The following is a 20,827-nucleotide window of genomic DNA, read 5'->3' on the forward strand; positions in this document are numbered from 1 at the left end:
CTTTTGGAATCAACTTGCCTAAGGATAAACTGGATTTGACTTCATTAGTGCACAAATGATAGGTTTGTGGAGTTATTATAGCATTAATCAATTTGATGGATTGGAAATATGACAGTACTGAAGCAGCGTGTAATATTAGTGCCTATTATTCTACAAATTATATTTTCACCTACATTCATATGCCAGAGGAGTCATCTTGTACATGAAGAATGCAGAACTCCAGCAGCAACAAAAACAGAGGGCACCTCTCATGACCCTTCTTTTGTCCTCCTAGATTAGAACTTCAAGCGATGCACCTTTTTGAGTTTGACTTGTGTATTAGGTCATAGCCCTTTTACACTGTGAAACACCCCGAAGTGAATGGAATAGATAGATCATCTACTACCAGAATGACTTACCACCTAACTTGATACTTGGGAGAATAGTATGATAAAAATGGTTTTTTTTTTGAGTCCTCTGAAGATATATATATGTATATATATGCACATATATATAAAGGTCTATGTATATATGTATATATATATATGTATAGTGTAAGTTTACTAACCAGTAGCTCTCTTAAAATTATAATGCATCATTAATAAAGTACATTAATTTCTTTTTCTGTTATTTGATAAAGCTGAAAAATAGAAGTTAAAGGGAATAATTTGAGGGCTTTGGTATTGCTTTTCTGATATTATGTATTATGAAATTTATCCTTTCAAAAGTGCAAGTCTGTGTATCATTTTATTTAAACTTAGTTCCCCATCAGCATAAATACGGTACTAGGAAAAATTGTTTAAAATAATATAGAGGGCTGGAGAAATAATACAGTGGGTAAAGTGCTTGCCTTGCATGTAGCAAGTGAGGGGGTGTATTAAAGCCATTTGTTTAGATTAAAAAAAAAACCTAGAAACAAAAACACACAACCATCCTCTTTTTTTTTTAAAATTTTTATTTTATCACCATGTGGAAAGTTACAAAGTTCTCAGGTTTATGTCTCAGTTATACAATATTCAAACACCATCCCTTCACCAGTGCCCATATTCCACCACCAAAATCCCCAGTATACCCCCTGCCCCCGCCCCCACCCCCAACTGTATAACTGATGAATTTCACTTCATTTTCTCTTTACCTTGATTACATTCTATATTTCAACACAAAACTCACTATTGTTGTGGGAGTTTCCCCCCAAAAAAGACAGCCCTACTAAGGATAATTGATAATTAGTTTTCCATTAAAAGATTGTATGTTTTCAGTTTTTAGAAAAGGTCGAGGACGTGACTTCTGGCGGCCGGGACCACTTGGAGGCTGGGCTGGCGCCACCCCACTCCAGTGCCCCCTTCCCCCCGCGGCTTGGATGTGTCCCAGTCCCGCATCCCGGAGCCATGTTAGTTGCTGCTCAGTGTCTCCAGGGCTCCATCTCGAGAAGGTGTGGTGGCTGCACCTCCTCCGTCCGGATCCCCAATGTTGCTGGCCCCGATTTGGGTCCGGAGCATTGTCCGGCCGCGTTGCTCACCAGAATGCCTGGCTGCTTCTCTGTTGAATGTGGCAAGATGGCACCGAGGGTGGGTCGAGGGCGTGATTTCCGGCGGCCACAACCAACCTCTTCTTACCACTAAAGACTGAAAGTTCTTTTGCTCTTGGTAAGAGACATTGAATGTAAGAGAATTAGGGAAAAATTGGAAAGTATGTAAAGGGTTAAGTGTTAAAAGACTTCCCCCACTTCCATTCCTGTTTTGTTGTTGTAATGACGAGGAGTTGTACACTCCAGGCAGTACTTGCTCATTCTGCTTGGTACTTGTCAGGGTGGCAACTTTAGTTGTGATTTTTGTGCATTAGCTCACTGGGATTGTACTCTTTAGTTCTGATAAAGATTTTATTGTCAATAATAATTATTGACTGGATAGAAAGTTATGAGGTTCTCTGTTACTTGCTTTATTTCTAAATGTTCGTTATAGCTATAAACAGTTTTTTGTTTGAATGTAATCAAAGTAAAGAGAAAGTAAAGTGAAATTTATCAGCTACACAGGCGGGGTGGGGGGCTGGGGGCGGGGGGGTTGGGGGGAGGTTTACTGTGGTTCTTGGTGGTGGAATATGTGCACTGGTGAAGGGATGGGTGTTTGAGCATTTTGTAACTGAGACGTAAGCCTGAAAGCTTTGTAACTTTCCACATGGTGATTCAATAAAAAAATTTAAAAAAAAATTTAAAAAAAAGAAAAAAAAAGAAATGCAAAGGGCTTTTAAAAAAACCTACATAAACCTTTACTTTTAACTTAATCCTATGCTAAGTTCCTCCCCACTTGGGGAACAGCTTTTTTTCATTCTTCTACTTTCCAATAAACTTTTATACTTTCCAAAAAATATACATATAAAAAATAATACAAAATTAATGGTCCTAACAAATAATATCTCTTTCTAGCAAATAATCTAACTTAAAGACTAAGTTAAGGTCAGTCACTGAAAGTGTCAGGAAATTATAGAGTAGTTTCTAAGTTAATTTCTGGGGCTGGGGAGATGGGTCAGGGACTCATGCTTTGCTTGGCACTAGGCATCAAGCTTGATTCCCAGCACTTCTTTGTCCCCTAGCACCACCACTTGTAGCCCTGCAGCCCTGCTGGCTCCCAACACTTCTGTGCCCCAGAAGTACACATTGCTGACCTCCAGTGTTGGTAATGTGGTAGCTGAGTACTGTTGGGAGTGACCCCCAGACCCTGAGTGGTTCTTGGGAGACCCCTGTGCCTCCCCCATTACACATAATTTCTGAAAGGTGAGTAGTTACACTTTAAGGGGCTTATGATAGTAGCTTTAAGTGAAACTTAGACCAAAATCTTAAAGCTTTTAATTTTTAATCTCATATTTGGCTTATTATTGCCAATACCCTATTCACTTAGAGCAGTTGAGAAGCCACATCTGTAATAAATAAACTTTAAACTATAGGAATTTTTTACATGCTAGGAACTCAGTGACTAGAAAGGGAGATAAGGTATTGACATAATAGAATAGGATAGAAAATAATATGTGATATAAAATAAGTACAAACTGCTATGGACAGTGTAAATAAAGGAGAAATTAGTTTTGTTTAGTTACAGAGTCTTCTTGATGGTGGTGGCACTTAGAATTGGTCCTGGAAAGGGTGTGGGATTTATGTTTGTAGTGGAGAAGGGAACAATTTGAATAAAGTCATAATACATAGGAAGTATGAAGTCTTGTATTCCATCTGGTAGGATATATAGGTAGAGTTTTATCAAGTGAAAATAGGTACCTCCACTCCTTTCTGATGCCTCTGTGTTTGCCAACATTTTTGTTGACCAAAGATGATTTTTTGTTCTCTCTCTCTGTGTGTGTGTGTGTGTGTGTGTCTTTCAATAGTTATGAATTAGAGCACTATTTTCCAAACACTGCAACTATTGGTGCTCTGGGGCATGTAGTGACTGGGGTGGAGTCTGTAACATCCTGTCCTTTGCAGCATAGGAAGAAAATATAGGAAATCAGATTGCTGTTTATTTTTCAACTCTACTTTTTTAAAGTTGTATACATATTTTTAATGTGCATGACTTATTAGCTCAACAATACTCACTGTATGATTTATTTCCTTCCTTCCTTCCTTCCTTCCTTCCTTCCTTCCTTCCTTCCTTCCTTCCTTCCTTCCTTCCTTCCTTCCTTCCTTCCTTCCTCCCTTCCTCATTCCCTTCCTCCTTCCTTCCCTCCCTCTCTCCTTCCCTTTTTTTATAATTTTAATTTTTTAGTTCTAGGGCCCCACCTGGCAGTGTCCAGGGCTTACTCTTGGCTCTGCACTAGGGATACTCCTGGGCCATATGCAGTGCTAGGGATCCAACATGGATTGACAGCACGCAAAACAAATGTCTTACCCAATGTACTATTTCTCTGACTCTCACTCTGTGATTTCTAAGTCTGTTTGGACTACATGCTCAAATTTTTTGTTAATGGACAAGAGTTTTAAAAAAGTGGTGGCCCCTGTGTGCAGGTCATAATCTATAGAAAGGGGGCTAGCAAGATGGCTTGTCATATGGTTGAATGTCTTATGTTGTCAGACTTAGGAATGTAATAGCAGTAATATCCAAACAAAACATTTGCTTCCTAACATAGAAATAAGTTTCCAGTTCTAGGGTAAGTACATAGGTATGTTCATGAGGTTATATTTTGCCGATTATTTCAAGCACTTTTAATATTAAATTAAAATTAATATTAAATTAAAAAAAGTAAGGAGGGCAGCTCTGGTTTTCAGTAGGAAGGTTGGGTATGGTAGTGGGACTTGGTATGGTCCAGGGGGTTCAGAGGCACCAGCATTACGACTATTGGTGCTCTGGGGCATGTAATGACTGGGATAAATTCAGAGCTTCTGCTACTTGAGCTATCTCCCAAGACCCCACTTTTTATGTTGATAGTTCTGTTACTAAGTTACAGTATTGAAGTTCTTTGGATAAAGGTTTTTTGTTGTATAATTTCTTTACTTTCTGCATGCTTAGCTTAAATGATATAATAAAAATAAAATGTATTTAGTACTTACTTGGTTCACTTATTCCTAGAAGGTACCAGTTTCTAAGAATAATGTGGGTAGGTAGCAGAAATCAGACATGAACAACTGGCTTCAAGCTGTGTATGTACTAATGGGTGAAGTAATCAAGTAGTCCTGAAATTGATACAGCAGCGGTGGTTGTGTTAAATGGTGCAAAGGAATGTGCCTGGTATTCAAGTTTGTAAAGACAGTGGTTCCACAAAGGTTTTCATGAGGATAGGACTGAGTAAAATTGTAGAATGAAAATCGTTCAGTGAAATTTTGGGTCTGATTGCAGAATATAGGATCTAATGAGCCCTTTTAAATGCTGCTCAGATAACATGTCCATGAAGCCAGTTATACTGGAGCAACTGGTATTTGAGCTCAGATGTGAGGACACAGTAGGAAGAAGGATTGTTCTGGACCTGAGAAGCAGAACTAATGGTGTCTCTGGAGCAGGAAAAAGATATGTGGTATCTTCAGAATCTGAATGAGGATCAGTATGGCAAGAGTAAAAGCTGTATTGAATGGAGGAATGATGTACCAGGGGAAGTAGAATGTTAATTTGAGTATTAAGATCCTTGTTCCAAGCTGCATGACTACATTTGGTGTATTAATAAAAACTAGTGACTTGCACCTAAACAGCATTGGAAAGTATTTTCACCTTGTCCCCATTTCTGCCAGCTCCCTTTCCAGAAACTTTTAGTCTCACCATCTTTATTTATTCTAAACCTTACCCTCCCAAAGGAAGGTTGTAGAAGAACTTCCCATCAGGTACTGCTTTGGTGGTAGACATGAAAATAGGATAGTTGAATCACTGTTATCACTGTTGTCTTGTTCGTCGTTTACTCAAGTGGGCACCAGTAACGTCTCTATTACACTCAGCCCTGAGATTTTAGCAGCCTCTCCTTACTTGTCTTTCCCAATGATTGGAGGCCTTTTCAGGGTCAGGGGAATGAGACCTATTGTTACTGTTTTTGGCATATCGAATACACCACGGGTAGCTTGCCAGGCTCTGCCATGCAGGTGGGATACTCTCAGTAGCTTGCCAGGCTCTCTGAGAGGCATATATATATATGTATATATATATATATCTGTTATTGTATTTTGGATATGAATACGCCACGGGGAGCTTGCCAGGCTCTCCTAAGTGGGCAGTAGACTCTCAGTAGCTTGTCAGGTTCTCCAAGAGGGAGAACTAGGCTATCAGATGTCTGGGAGCTTGGTTTTATAGTCTCTGGATGTTGGCCATTGATGGGATTACATGGGGGGGAGGGGGCGCAGTCTCTGGGTGTGACTGCCTAGCTACTGGAAAATGGGGGATTTGGGTGGAGGCCCAGTCCCAATCCGAGCAGCCTTGGAGATCTCAGCCCCGAGTCCCACACACCTGGGTTTCTCTGCTGGCTCCCCCATGCGTGAGGCTCATCCCGATGTGTGGAGAGTGGCCCTGAGCATGGCCGTGGCTGGGTTCTGGAGGTCCTCAACAGTTAGGCTTTCGTGATAGTTGAATCATAAAATTTTATTTTCTATTGGATTAATCTGTGATCTGAGACATTTTAAGTTAATTGAAATTAATAAGAGATGATTATTCAATGTTTTTATATAATTTTTTTTTTTTTTTTTTTTTTTTTTTTTGCTTTTTGGGTCACACCCGGCGATGCACAGGGGTTTCTCCTGGTTCTACACTCAGGAATTACTCCTGGCAGTGCTCAGGGGACCATATGGGATGCTGGGATTCAAACCCGGGTCGGCCGCGTGCAAGGCAAACGCCCTACCCGCTGTGCTATCGCTCCAGCCCCAATGTTTTTATATAATTTTAAATAATGAACCTATTCCGAAGAGATTTTTCTTTTTTAAAATCTATGGAATTTTTGGAGGGAGGTGGGAGCCTCCCAAGTGTTTATTTTTCAGGTAACCCAGGGTATACTCAGTGATTCTTGGCCAACCAGACATGGGCCAGTAGTGCTAGGGTACTGTGGTACCAGGAACTACCAGGGCCACCCGGTGGTTCTGGGGATCCACCAGGTATATACCCAGAGATGATCTGGGGCCCATATAATGGTAGAGATCCCTGTACCTCTAAATTGTGTGACACTTTAAGATCTGTTGTCAGCATTATACTTTTAGATTCTTACTCTCCCTTTATTTTACACTTCCAGGAGCAAGGTATGTGGGAGTGTATTAGTTCAGCTGACCTTGGGAAAGAGGAGTGTGAAAATTGAATTTTTGAGCCATTCTTTCACTTAATAGGCATTCTCAATAACAAAGATAAAATTCTTTGGCTGGAGAGATAATATAGTGAGTAAGGTGCTTGTTTTGCATGCTGCAAACCTGGGTTTGAACCCTGGCATCCCATGTGATCCCCGGAGCACTGCCAGGAGTGATTCCTGAGTTCAGAGCCAAGAATAACTTCTGAGCATCACCAAATGTGGCCCCAAAACAAAGATAAATAAAACAAAAAAGAAGATAACATTCATATTATCAAATCAAGAACTTGGCTTTTGTACTTTATTACATGTGGAGATGATTCATGGACTTACTCGTGAAGTTACAGAGTTTATTTCCTAGGAAGACTGTGTACATAGTTGATTGGTGGATTCACTGCCATGTCACACAATTTAGACTTTTCAGTTTTGATACTCTATCAAATAACACAGTGATGCCTTGCTTCCAAAGCAGTTATTTGGACTGATTCAGAGGATACATTTTACTCAGTGATATTTGGATATTCTAAGCTGCTTATGGGTGAGATTGGCAGCTGATCATGACCTATATACTCTACCATTGTTTGCCTCCTGATCCATGGCTGCAATAGAATTCCACGTGATTAAAGCAGTATGGCTTTAGGTTTATATCTGCCAATATACCTTCTCATCTTAAATGATAGGTCCTGTCTGTAAGGATAACATCAGACGTTTTGGCAGTTACTTTCAGAAAGATTTCAGTAATTTCTGAGTTGGGTAACAGAATAGGTATATTGGATCAAGAAGAAGATGCCTGCATTATCCCTATTTCCATTTGTAGGGCACTTTTCTTCTTAAATAATAGTTAGGTAATATGTGCCAGATTTCTCTGACTTTTGCATATATTTGCTTTATCAGACATGTTGAGGAGAGCCTGGCAAGCTCCTTGTGGCGTATTCATATGCCAAATACAGTAACAATGATGGGTCTCACTCTCCTGACCCTGAAGAGCCTCTAATGCGGCACCATGGGGAAAGACGAGTAAAGAGAGGCTGCTAAAATCTCAGGGTTAGGTTGAATGGAGACGTTACTGGGCCCACTCGAGCAAATCAATGATTAACAGGATGACAGTGATACAGTGATCATACATGTGAAATCCATTGGGGCGATCAAAAATTAACCAGAATTACTAAATAAATAACTTGCTGTTTGTGAGAACTCTCCAATATTATAGTACCGAAGTAACTTTTGATTTATCAAAGAACACATACCTTTTAATACAAAGTGTAGTTAATGTAAAATATGTCAGTCCATTTGTAATTCATGTCTTTTATGTACATGAAACAACTAATTAGTAGTTTAAATGATCAGACTATCTAATTAGAGCTTCCCATTACTTTAACATAGTTGATAATAAGTTTAGTAGAAGTTTCTATTAGCCAGAATGGATAGGGAATAGGATAGTAGGCTTAATCCAGCCTTGCTCATTTAATGAATAACAACCATATGTAAAACATATAAGAAACATTGTGGGAAACATGGATGATAAGCATGACACATATGTATCTAAAAGGAACTCAGGTTCAGTGTTGTAAATTTATTCTTGTTTTATTGGTTGACTAATACATTAAATGTAACAGAATATTTGATTATATAGACTCTAACAAATGGAGCTTATTGTATTGTTTCTCATATAGATATAAGCACTGTGGGTGTGCTGACTGTACAATTTATTCTTAAAAGGTTATTTTTGAATAATTTGCTGATGTCAGCTTCTTCTGTTTCCCTTTTATTTTTAAAGCAGGCTAATTGGTTCTTACTGAAATTTTACTTTGTTAAAAAATATATAGTAGCATATAGGAAATATTTAGTGTTACTGCTTTTTGTTATAATTCATTAGCCTTTATGAATAATATGTGGGAAATACCATATAAAACTATGTATGATATCTATTGGATGATGTTATACTGTCACTGTCACTGAATTTGTATCCAGGATTGTATAGCCCAAACCATAAATAGTATTACTAATGCATAGTAATATTGCTGTGTTTTCTTTTTCATTCTAATATGTAAGTAAAAGCAAGTCAAGGAACTTCCTTTCTTGGAGCTATTTTATTACATCTTAATGATCAGTCGTAAGAAAAATAATTGTGCAGCCAGAGAGCTAGTATAGGAGTAAGGCGCGTCAAATGTTTATTTGATCTTTAGCAGGGTACTGAGTATTGTTAAGCCCGAGAGCAGAGCCCCAAGAGTAAACCCTAAGCATTGTTGGATGTGACCCCCAAACCCACAGACTTAACAAAGAAAAAAATTTAGTGTCTGCTTGCTTTGCATGTGGGAGCCATTTGTTTAATCTCTGACACTGGCATGGTTCTCTGAGCACTGCTGAAAGGGAACCTGAGCACTGCTGGATGTGGCCCAAGAACAAAAAAGTAGAAAAAAAATTACCATGTACAAATTTGTTTTAAAATTTTCAGCTATAATTATCATTTAAATATTTAATGCAGTGTCAGAGAGGGGGTTATGTCAGTTAGAAAAATTCATTTTTTGTTTATTTCATCTGTTTACTTTCATGCTGAGAGCAAATGTAGTTACTGTATTAGAATTGGTGATTTTGATGTTTTATGGCTTTTACAAGAAATTATTCAAGAATTTTATCATATCTCCATCAGTGGGGGCAATTTTATCATATATCCCCATCAGTGGGGGCATGTGCAGTTGATTAGACAAAATTCAAATATAGTGCTTTTTTCCTAAGCACTGTTAGATTACCAGTATTTCTTTTTAGCTAAACTCTTCTCTAGATGAGACATTGAGAGTCAAGGTCAAGCCTAGTTTTAGACCTAAAATCTGCTTTACCAGCAGCTTAATTTTGCATCATTACGTACTTATTGCTTCAAAACTGCTTCTTAACTTACCTTAATTTTTGTGGAGGTAGTGGTAGGTTCAAGGCAGTGAAACATTCTAGAATACAAAAGGATTCATCAAGAGGTTTAAATATTACAAGTACTTATAACCGTAAAATATTATGAATACCAAGTCTCACTAATATTTTTGGTAGTGAATCGAAATTCTGTATATATATATATATAATTTTAGTGTGTCTGAGTATCAGTGAGATGTCTGATTTTATTTTACTTTTTGAGATATGGGTTTAAAGATATAGCAGCATTAGGCTGTGTTATTAAAATTTTTCTTTTGATTGGGCAAGATGTTGTCTTCTACTTTCTCTTCATAAAAAAGTATTGCCACACATAGTAATCCACATATGGATTTCAAACAAAATGATCTAATTTATCCAGGTTACCATAATACTCTAAAGGAGTGTGGATTAGTCTCCATATTTAAGATAACTTGGCAATTGACTTTAAATGCTCTAGGCAAACATCAGTGCTTATTTATTTGGTTGACTATTGATGGTCTTTGCTCTGTGTGCCTAATTATCCCTGCTTTGTTCCTGCAGCTGCAGAACCTTGGCCTGAAAATGCTACATTATATCAGCAACTGAAAGGTAATTGTTCACAATTAAAAATGGCTTTGTATCAACATCTATTTATTATAAAAATTTCTTCAATAATGTAATTTACTGCAACAAGAACATAAAACATTAGAGAAGGGATACTCTTGTAGAATTTGTCTAGGAGATTTTATCTAAACTTGTATCTGACTTTGAAAACTAAGTGTTCATGGCTTGTGAGGTTCTTAGTTTATTATTGACTCATTATATTGGCTGCTGTAGGCAGTGTAAAATGATGTGGTTGCAGGAGCAGTTGGCAGATTTACTGCACCAATAGCTGACACAGCAGATTTTTGAAGTCCTGTGGTAAAGTGGGCTCTCAGTAAAAAGGAACTGTTAAAATGTATAGGCTAGGATGGTTCAGGCTCCCTTTAGCAGCTCTTCATATATCATCAGATCACATTATGGACCCCATTTGGGGCTCAGCAGCCTGCTACAGTTGTCAGAAGACTGCAAAGTAATGAAGACTAATAGGCAGCAACCCTAGTCTTCTAAGCATGGAATTTTTATTGCAGCGAACTTGTCATCTTTCTTTTGTGTGACAGACCTAGACACACTGAGCAATATTAACTGCAAGCTGGTTTTATATGATTTTGAATGCTTTACTTTTAACTAGAGACATTTGAACACATACAGTCATACTTAATGAAAAGATGAGGAATATTTCTTAAAACCTGAAAAATGAGTTCATTTTTATATGGGCTATTTTAATTATATCTTGCTGATAAAATGCAGTCAAAGAACAGATAGTTTTAGAGGAACTGGTCTTGTTTAATTATAATTTTCATGTTATAATTTATTAAAAACTAATACCACATTGTTATAGAAATTTATAATTATGTTAGCGAAATTTTGTTAGTCTACATTTTAAAATATACAAATAGCTTTTCAAAATAAGAATATGAATATATTTGATCTTTATCAGTAGTCACACTTTTGACTCATTCCTTCATTGTATTTCAACAGGGGAGCAAATTTTGCTTTCTGACAATGCAGCTTCTCTTGCTGTGCAGGTAAATATGTAAATAATGTAATATTTCTTCACTTAGTGTCGCAATTATTTTTTCCCATCCTGACAGTTTGATATTGTAAAGAAATTTTCTGTGATTTACCATTATGAATATAATGCCTTTTTGTGAAGTCTAATTTTATTGTGTAGCATTATTCAGTTAATTGTTGTCACTATATAAATATAATAAACATTCGAATCTTCATTATTCATCCTTTTTTATGAAAATCACTTCTGTGCTAGATGTGTTATGTTTCTTGGTAGTTCTTTTGCTTTTGGTGAGTTTTCATGGTATTATTTTGGATGATATGTTCATTTATGGATATAGAATTATTTTCTGGTTTATTTGTAAAGAATTATTTATTACGTATTTTAAAGCATTCTCATTATACTCGTTATATATTAATATGAGTTGCCTGGTAATCATAAAAGCAAGTGTATACTTCCTTTGCCACCCCTTCTATATTTATTGATTACATTAACATTTGTTATCCCCAGTACACTTATTGAATGCAATAGCTGTTCAGTTTATATCACAGTTGTGTAATCCGAAAAGATTAGTGGTCCTATAAACATTAAACTGAACTCTAGGAAAAATGTGATTCTTAGGGATTGGGTGCTTTTAGAAAGAGAGAGATGTTTTGTAGTTTATAGAATTAAAATTATTCAAAAATTTTATCTACTTACTATTTATTTTGTTAGCTTTGTGGATTGCAAAGATGATTTTAATATGCATCATCTAAAAGTCTTTACAAGAGAAATTTAAGACACCTGATGTTTATTGGAACAAATTGAGTTTCTTGAGAAAAGGTAAAATGGAAGAAAAGGACTTTGTGAACTTTTGCCATGTTCTGGGCATGATGTTTTGGGCCATTTTATTACATTGTTTGAAATTTCACTTGGTGCCATTTTTTGGGCTTAATAACTATGTCTGATTATGTAGTGTATCAGCACATTTTTACTTTGTTTTAAGGCAGGGCAGAAAGGGAAAGAGGGAAGAAATGCTTGACAATGATTTATATGTATGAGTATGAGTATCTTTAAGGCATTCAGAAGATTTATTTTATATCTGTTTACCAAGAATATAAATTATGTTTATATTACTTATTTGCTCTTTTCTCTTTAGGCACTAGTATTATAACTAGTATACTTTCTTTTTATTGTTAAAATTTGAGTATCAGAAGTTCTCAATTGGTTATATGCAATGAATAAGAACTTTATAGTGCTATTTGTTAGCCTTTCTTTGGAGGTAGATGAAATTTAAGGTTAACCCTCAAATACTGATACCATAATGCTTAGCACATAGACTGTACTCAGTAAATGTTTGCTGCACAAGGGGTTTTTAGATGTAAACTCAGTCTTGACTGATAACAGCATAAGTGCATTGTTTGTATATAAAGTTTTATTTCAAATCTTTTTATCTTCCAAAAGGTAACTGCAAAGTGCAGTGAATATTTTAGTTAAAATATTCTTCCTGGACTGGAGCAATAGCACAGCGGGTAGGGCATTTGCCTTGCACGCAGCCGACCCGGGTTCGATTCCCAGCATCCCATATGGTCCCCTGAGCACCGCCGGGAGTAATTCCTGAGTGCAAAGCCAGGAGTAACCCCTGTGCATCTCCGGGTGTGACCCAAAAAGCAAAAAAAAAAAAAACCCCAAAAACCCCACATTCTTCCTGTTTTTTTTTTTTTTTTTTTTTTAAATAAGTAGAGGCCCTGTACAGAGTATTTCGGGGCCTACCAGGATTGTACACCTGGTGGTGTGGGGTAGCAGTTGGCCATGTGATGCCAAAGCTTAGGTCCCACACAAGTATGCTAGGCATGCGCTTTCAACATTCATACTGTCTTTTGCAGAAATACTCTTTCTTAATTTAGTTTTATTTTTTTAAGGGGTTGGGCCATGGCTGCACCTGTTGGTGGTCAGAACTTATTCGTGGCTTTGTGCTTTGAGTTCACTTCTGGTGTTACTCTGGAAACCATATCACATACCAGAGATGGAACCTGGGTCTGCCATGTGCAAGGCAGTGCCCTACCCACTGTACTATTTTTCTTGCCCCTTTCAATCCTATTTTAAATGGTCTTTTTTTTTTTTCTTTTGGGTCACACCCGGCGATGCACAGGGGTTACTCCTGGCTCTGCACTCAGGAATTACCCCTGGCGGTGCTCAGGGGACCATATGGGATGCTGGGAATCGAACCTGGTCGGCCGCGTGCAAGGCAAACACCCTGTCCGCTGTACTATTGCTCCAGCCCCTAAATGGTCATTTTTGTAATAAATCTTTTGGAATCTAATGAATGACATAGAGTATTTTTCTAGAAAATATCCTAGTGTTCATGCACAAATACAAGCACACCATGGTAATCTCTGTATGGTTTTACAAAGTTTGCTGGTTTCCATGCTGAAGCTGTCCAGAATCTCCTCTGAATATCAGCCTCTGAAAATAAGTACTGGAATAATTTTCACTAAATTTGGTAGGAACATATCAGTGGTTCTTAATGCATGTGTGCATATGATACTGGAGCAAGCTCTCTATGATTGGCTCTTAAACAAGGGAGATTTCTGCCCTACAGAATACATTGAGCAGTTTAGACATTTTTGGTTGTCACAGCTGTTAGGAAGGGTGCTATTGGCATCTCTTGGAAGGCAGATGCACCATTATACCATCAGCACAGCAACTATTTGCATCTCTTGGGTAGATGCAAAGATGTTTTTGATCTCTCCAGTGCACAGAATGGTCCCTCCACGACGACATGTCACTGAGCTTCAAAGTAAATTGTGTCAGTACTGAGATATCCCACAGTAGGCTGTTTAACTGTTTACAGTGCAAACCAAGATATGGATACTGTTAAAAAAATATCTGGGGAAGGAAAGAAAACAAATCTTAGTATGTGCTTTATTTAATAATTAATTTATTATGGTTCCTATTAATCTACTTTCTGACTATGGCTCCTCATAGTTGTAATTAGAAAAAAGCAGTGAAAAGGACCTTTTAAAATGCAGAATTTTGCTCAACTATTTCAATTTTTTTTGTTATTCTGCATTTGTCACTTAGATGATAAATAAACCATGATATATTAAAAAATTCTTGGATTTCTTCAATATTCTTGGGCTTGACAGCTGATAGTAGCCATGACTATAAATGTGACTTTCCCAGATATCTGATGTTAACTCTGGAGTAATTTTATTCTATATAGTAGTCCAGTATTCATTTAGAAGAATCACTTTAATGTATAAAGTTCATCAAAAATAATGTGACAGCTATCTTTACACTGGATATTTCTAAAAGATACCAGATGTCAGACATTAGATATTTTGTCAGTTAAGCCATTGGGAAATTTAAATCTTAGTTACTGCATAGACATAGGTATTTATAACTTCTGGAAGTAAATAATTGGAGTTTATTGATGAAAGGAGCCATTATGATTTCATTTTAAAAGAAAATAAAATTGCCATCCCCCCAATGGAAGTTATTTTCTCAGATTTGTTTTCTTTCTTTCATTTTTTTTTTAAAGAAATATTTTATTGAACCACTGTGAAAAAAAGAAAAAAATACAAAGCTTTCAGGTTTAAGTCATAGTCAAATACTGATTAATCCACCATCCCTTCACCAGTGCACCCGTTCCACCACCAAGAACCCCAATACACCCCCCTCCCACCCCACCTCCCATCTAAGTAGCTAATGATATTCCCATTATTCTCTCTATATATTGAGTACATTCCACATTTCCATACAGAACTCACTATTATTGATTGGAAATTTTCCCCCAAAATCAGGCCTGCTGAATAGGCATCATCTAATAATTTCTCTTCATTGCTAAGAGTGAAGACTTTGAGTTTTGGGTTTCTAATATTTTAGCTCAGTTCACAGTCAAAATGGATGGCTGCAAGAATCCGCTCTGGTGCCAAAATGGGTTAGGAGACCTCAGGATCACAGTCAATAGGCGCGGAGGGTCCGTTTCTCGTGCCGCGGCTCTCGGTTCATCTCTGGGCGGAAGGCGCGCCGGGAACGCCCCCCCTCCCAGGACCACCTACAGGCTACGTCACTAAAGAAAGTCCTACCTCCTGGTTGAGGGGTCTTAGAGGGTGGCTCTTACCGCGTGGCTGCTACCGCTGCCGCCATTTTCGCTCAGAAGAATGGGGCGGAGAGGGAAAAAAATCCCTCCCCGGGCTGCACGAGGTTGTAGCTCAGTTCACAGTCAAAATGCATGATGGCTCAAGCATCCGCTCTGGTGCCAAAATGGGTTAGGAGACCTCAGGATCACAGTCAATAGGCGCGGAGGGTCCGTTTCTCGTGCCGCGGCTCTCGGTTCCTGTTTTCTTTCTTTATTTACAGAGTAATCTCACTTAGTACTTGTAAATTTGTGCGGCTGGAGTGATAGTACATTGGTACATTGGGTGGAGCGTTTGCCTTGCACACAGTTGACCGGAGTTCAATTCCCAGCACCCCATACTGTCCCCCTAGCTTGCCAGAAGTAAACCCTGAGCACCACTGGGTGTGGCCCCCCAAAAATTCTTGCATGTAGAAGTGTAGAGTATACTAATTATTCCTTTGCTTCACTTCAGCTGTCTGTATATACACACACTCCATTTTGAGGGAAGTGTTTTAAAATTACATTGCTAGAGAAAGAACTCTGATGATTCATTAAAAAATTTCCCCTTTCCTGTCCCTGTTTAATTGTGGTACTTTGCATGTTGATTGCTGAGAATTCCATTCCTTAATTGTGGTGCTGGCTGAGAGTTGCCTAATTTAGTTTTGGTACTGACATCCATTTAGGTTGTAGTGCTTGCACAGGTGCTCACAGGGACTGTACTTCCAGGCACTGGTGGCCAAACAACCTTTTAGTTGCAGAGTTCTCTGAGTGTTGCACCCCTTAAGTTGTGGTGCTCACACATACAGTGTGCTTGCAAATTGCTGTAATGCTGGGGATCACAGACAGCAGAGCTGTTAAGCTCAACCAGCAGCGCTACCAGGAGGTGCTTAGTATATCTCGTAGCACTGAGTGATCTCTTTCTTGCTAGGCAGATGTTTTTCAGTCACTGAACCATTCCGTATCCCTGATAACAAGTCGTTCTTACTGTTTATTATCCCTTATTTAATCCAAATTGTCCACTAGAGAAATGGTCACATAGCATGGTTTAAAGTTGTCTGGTAACCATATGAAAAAGGTAAAAAGAAACATGCAGAATTTATTCTAATACATTTAAATATATGTAGTTAAATCCATTGTATTAAAACATTATCATTTATATGATCAGCACAAAATTAATGTGGTTATTTTGAATTCTTTATTCAGTTAAAATTATAGGTATTTATACTTCCAGCACATGTTTTAATTTTTGGTAGCCATATTTCAAGAGCACAGTTGCCACATGTAACTGGTGGCACTTATATTGGACAGCACAAATCTGAAAATGCCTTAAAATAAAACCATGTGAATTCCACAGTTTTCTACAGTAGTTTTATTTGATTTACTTCAGAAAATATGTGTCATTTGTTTCCAGGAATCTTCTGATTTCTTCATTGATTTCCTCTTTAACCCACTGTACAACAACCTTTCAGTATTTGTATTGTAAACCACAAAACCCAACCAAAAGGGGGAGAGCATGGGGGGAGGGAGGGGGAGGGAGGGAGGGAGAGGGAGAGGGAGAGAGAGAGAGGGAGAGAGAGAGAGAGAGATTGTGTAAACACACAAAAAGCAAAAAGGAAGGGGGACACGGGCAGCGGCGCTCTATCTCTCCCACCGCCCACGTTCGGTAGTCTCCAGCCGCTTTGCCCACCCCAGGGAGGTTGATGGCGATGACGAGGCAGGCGAAGGAAGGAACGAGGGCCAGGCTAGTTGTCTCAGTTGCAGTTTATTCCATTCCCATCTCCATTCTCCTCTGATTCTCCTCCTGCTTCTTCTTCCCCCATGCTACTTTATTCTCCTTCTCCTCTGGATCTGGATCTTGATTTGGCTTCTCCAGATCTGGCACTGGGACTGGTCCCCAGCCCACTCTCACAGCCTAGTTAAATCCCCAAGCATGAGGGGTTGGGGCTTACACATAGGTGTGGTCACAATCAATAGGGGTAAAGTTCTTTCCCTCAGAGGATGCTGCTTCCAGGACAGATTCTCTTCCAGCAGGACAACCCACCCAAGAGCGGAATCCCTTGGGTGTGTTTCTCCTCTCCTTGTCCAACTAACATATAAATATTCATAATATTAATCATTTTGTATGGACATAGCAAGAGATGCATTAAGCTTATAGAATTGCTCTCCTGGGGTCACCTCGATCTCAGACTACAGTGCTCAGGCCAGATTAGTCTTTCCTATCCCTAGCAGAGTCCTTGTCTCGTCGTTGCTTTTGGATCATGACAGCATTTGTCTATGACCAAGCTCTTAACTTATAGTTAAGCATTAGGCATTTTGGCCAGGCCCATCTGGATGCCAGGGTAGCACATAACTCATTGCTTTCCCTGGGTCCATCCCATCCCTCGTCGGGATCCTGCTTTTGGGGATGCTAGGAAGTAAGGGCAGCTGAGGCTTAAGTCAAGAAAGTAGATGCCCGGGAGTGAATAATATTCAAAGTCAGTTAAATCCCATGTTGCCAAAGCATATTAACAACTGTCTTTCTTTGTCCATACAAAAAGGACATTGCTTTAAAGTAAACTGTTCAAAAGCACAAGGAGAGGAGAAAGGCAATATTAACTTACAATACAAGTTCAGTGTCATAGAAAGGTCTGACCTTACAAATTAACAAATTAACATTAGGGGAAAAGCTGATTAACTGGTTGGGGAAAGAGAGCATAGAGAAGTGGTTACAGATAGACAAAGGAATGGGAGTGACTCGGGAGCACTTAGATGGGCGTGACCCGATATACCTAAGCTCCTTGTGGCAAGGGAAACAGGACATACCAATGTTGTCTAAAATTGTTTAGAGATTATTACCAGACAAACCCAAACTCTTTGTGACAAGGCAGAAAGGAAAAACCAATGATAACAGGGTAGGGGAGGAAGGTAATGGGAGGGATATTGGGGACACTGTTGCTGGGAAATGTACACTGGTGGAGGGATGGGTGTTGGGATATTGTATGATGGAAACCTAATTATGCACAGCTTTGTAAGTATCTCAGTGATTCCATTTTAAAAAATGTGTTTTTACTGATTCAATATATATTCTTTTATAGCAGATTTCACAAATGAAGTGAGTTGTTGATTTCTTTTCCAAATATAGCATGTTTTAAACAGTACATTTTGTTTCAAGTTTTGTCAGTGTAAGATAGTTGTACTAGGAGGTATTCAGTTGGGTGTCATGGGGATTGCTTGTTTTAACAAATATAAAGCACTTAGAAAAGTACATGGCATAGATTAAATATACAGTGAATTTTGCTTATTTCCTTGTGTTCTTGTGTTTGATAAAGGTCTACATAATCACTGTCAGCAGGAGACATTGAAGTGTGAGGGATTAAAAAGCTCTGAAGTAATTAAATGTTAGATTTAAGAAAAGTTTTTGGGCATTTAAAAATTTATGTGAACATTGATAATTTTGTAATTGCCCTCTAGTGCCTTTCCTAAGACATGTTAATCACTATCACTGTCATCTTGTTGCTCATCGATTTGCTTGAGCGGGCACCAGTTACGGCTCCATTGTGAGATTTGTTACTGTTTTTGGCATATCAAATACGCCACGGGTAGCTTGCCAGGCTCTGCCAGAGGGGCATAGGAATTGAACCTGGGTTGGCCGCGTGCAAGGCAAACACCCTACCACTGTGCTATCACTCCAGCCCAACACATGGTAATATTGAATGCATTTATTCAAAGACTATTTTCATAACATTGGGTAAGATTTGGGCTCTTTTGGCAGGGAAGGTGTGTTGGGACCACATTTGGTGGTATTTCAGACTGCTACCCGCTCACTGCTCAGGCAACCACATGGAACTAGAGCTTGAACCCGTGCCTCTTGCATGTAAAGGATGTACTCCAGTCCTAGGATTTGTTTTTAAAGTGAATGTTTATTGAGTGCTCTTGTTATGTAAAGCACCTTTCTATAAGCTTTAATGTAAAGCCTCTCACTGAGTCCTTGTCACAAACTAGTGTTGGGTATTATTGTTAATCTCATCATTTAAAGAACCGGAAACTGAAGCTGTGCTCATGCTCATGGAGCTCACTAATTATGGAGACAAGCAAAAAAAAGCATTCATCCAGTGGCTACCAGGTGCTCATCACTGTTCTGAACACTATTCTTATTAGTTTCATTAATCCTTAACCTCTGTGAGGTAGGTGCTATTATATTCCCACTTCACAGATAATGGTAGGTAAGACCAATACTTACTGTAAATAAAACTTAAATAGCACTTACCTTAGTGCCAAATCTTGATATATTTTAGGTTTTAAAGATAATCCTCACACACAACAATCCTATAAAGTAGATAGTATTGTTTTCCTTATTTTTTTTTTAATTTTTATTAAATCACCATGTGGAAAGTTACAAAGTTCTCAGGTTTATATGTCAGTTATACAATATTCAAACACCCATCCCTTCACCAGTGCCCATATTCCACCACCAGAAACCCCAGTATACCCCCCGCCCCCACCCCGTACCCCCTACTGTATAACTAATGAATTTCACTTCATTTTTTCTTTACCTTGATTACATTCCATAATTCAACACAAAACTCACTATAGTTGACATAACTCTCTCTCTCTCTCTCTTTTTTTTTCTCTTTTTCCTTTTCCCTTTTTTTTTTTTTCTTTTTCCCCCTCATCCCCCTTCCTGCGCCTCATAGTATGGTGTACGCCACGCCACGTCGGCCAGCGTGGGGTTTTTGCTTAGTTCACAGTCCAGAGGTGGCTGCTACATTAAAAACCTTCAATATTTTCAACAAAAACTTACTGTTATTATTTGGAGTTTCCCCCCCAAGTCAGACCTGTTCAAATGGAACCAATTCACATTGCTGAACGATTATAAATGTTAAGTCCCGCGTCCGCGCGGTTTTGGATTTCTGTATAAAGTCCAGGGAGAATTCTGCCAGAAATTACATAGCCCAGCTCACAGTCCCAGTGCATTGCTGTAAGAAGTCTCTGAATTCAAAGTCTTTAGGCGCAGAGGGTCCGATTCGCGCTCAGCGGCTCCGGGTTTATCTGGGCCGAGGGCGTGCCGGTTACGCCCCCTTCCCATGAGTTCCTGGGAGCCCCCAAAGTAAAATCCGAATACCTTTGGGTCTGGAATCAGAAGATGGCGCCTGCCACATGGTGCCGCCAGCCCGCCGCTTTCCATGCAGGAAGACAGGGTGGGGGGGGGGGGAAATCCACCCCCAGCAGCACCGAGTTGTAGCCCAGTTTGGTGTCCCAATGCATTGCTCTCGGGTGCTGCACTGGATGCCCGAATGTGTTACATCTTTGGAGTCAAAGTCTTTAAGCGCCGCAGAGGGTCCGATTCGCGCTCAGCGGCTCCGGGTTTATCTGTTTTCCTTATTTTTGGATTAGGAGGGTGGGGTAGAGAGTTTAAGCAGTTTTCCCAAAATTATATGTTAGTGGTTGACCTAGCTGAAATGTGTAACCCAGGAGTTCAGAATTAAGAATTTATTCATAATACTTCGCTGTATATTATTCCATCCCAGTGACACAGATCTTTGAGTTTT

At 38.8% G+C, this 20,827-nt stretch overlaps 1 protein-coding gene across 1 annotated transcript in view; it reads left to right on the plus strand.

Annotated features, from left to right (window-relative positions):
• MTX2 (metaxin 2) overlaps positions 1-20,827 on the plus strand; it is an 80,648-nt gene that overhangs the window by 28,786 nt on the left and 31,035 nt on the right. The window contains exons 2-3 of the mRNA XM_055122260.1: positions 10,147-10,194; positions 11,167-11,213. Of these exons, the coding sequence (XP_054978235.1) occupies positions 10,147-10,194; positions 11,167-11,213 (95 nt within the window). The remainder of the gene's footprint in view (positions 1-10,146; positions 10,195-11,166; positions 11,214-20,827) is intronic.

The sequence above is a fragment of the Sorex araneus genome, chromosome X, assembly GCF_027595985.1.
Source record: "Sorex araneus isolate mSorAra2 chromosome X, mSorAra2.pri, whole genome shotgun sequence".
NCBI lineage: Eukaryota > Metazoa > Chordata > Mammalia > Eulipotyphla > Soricidae > Sorex > Sorex araneus.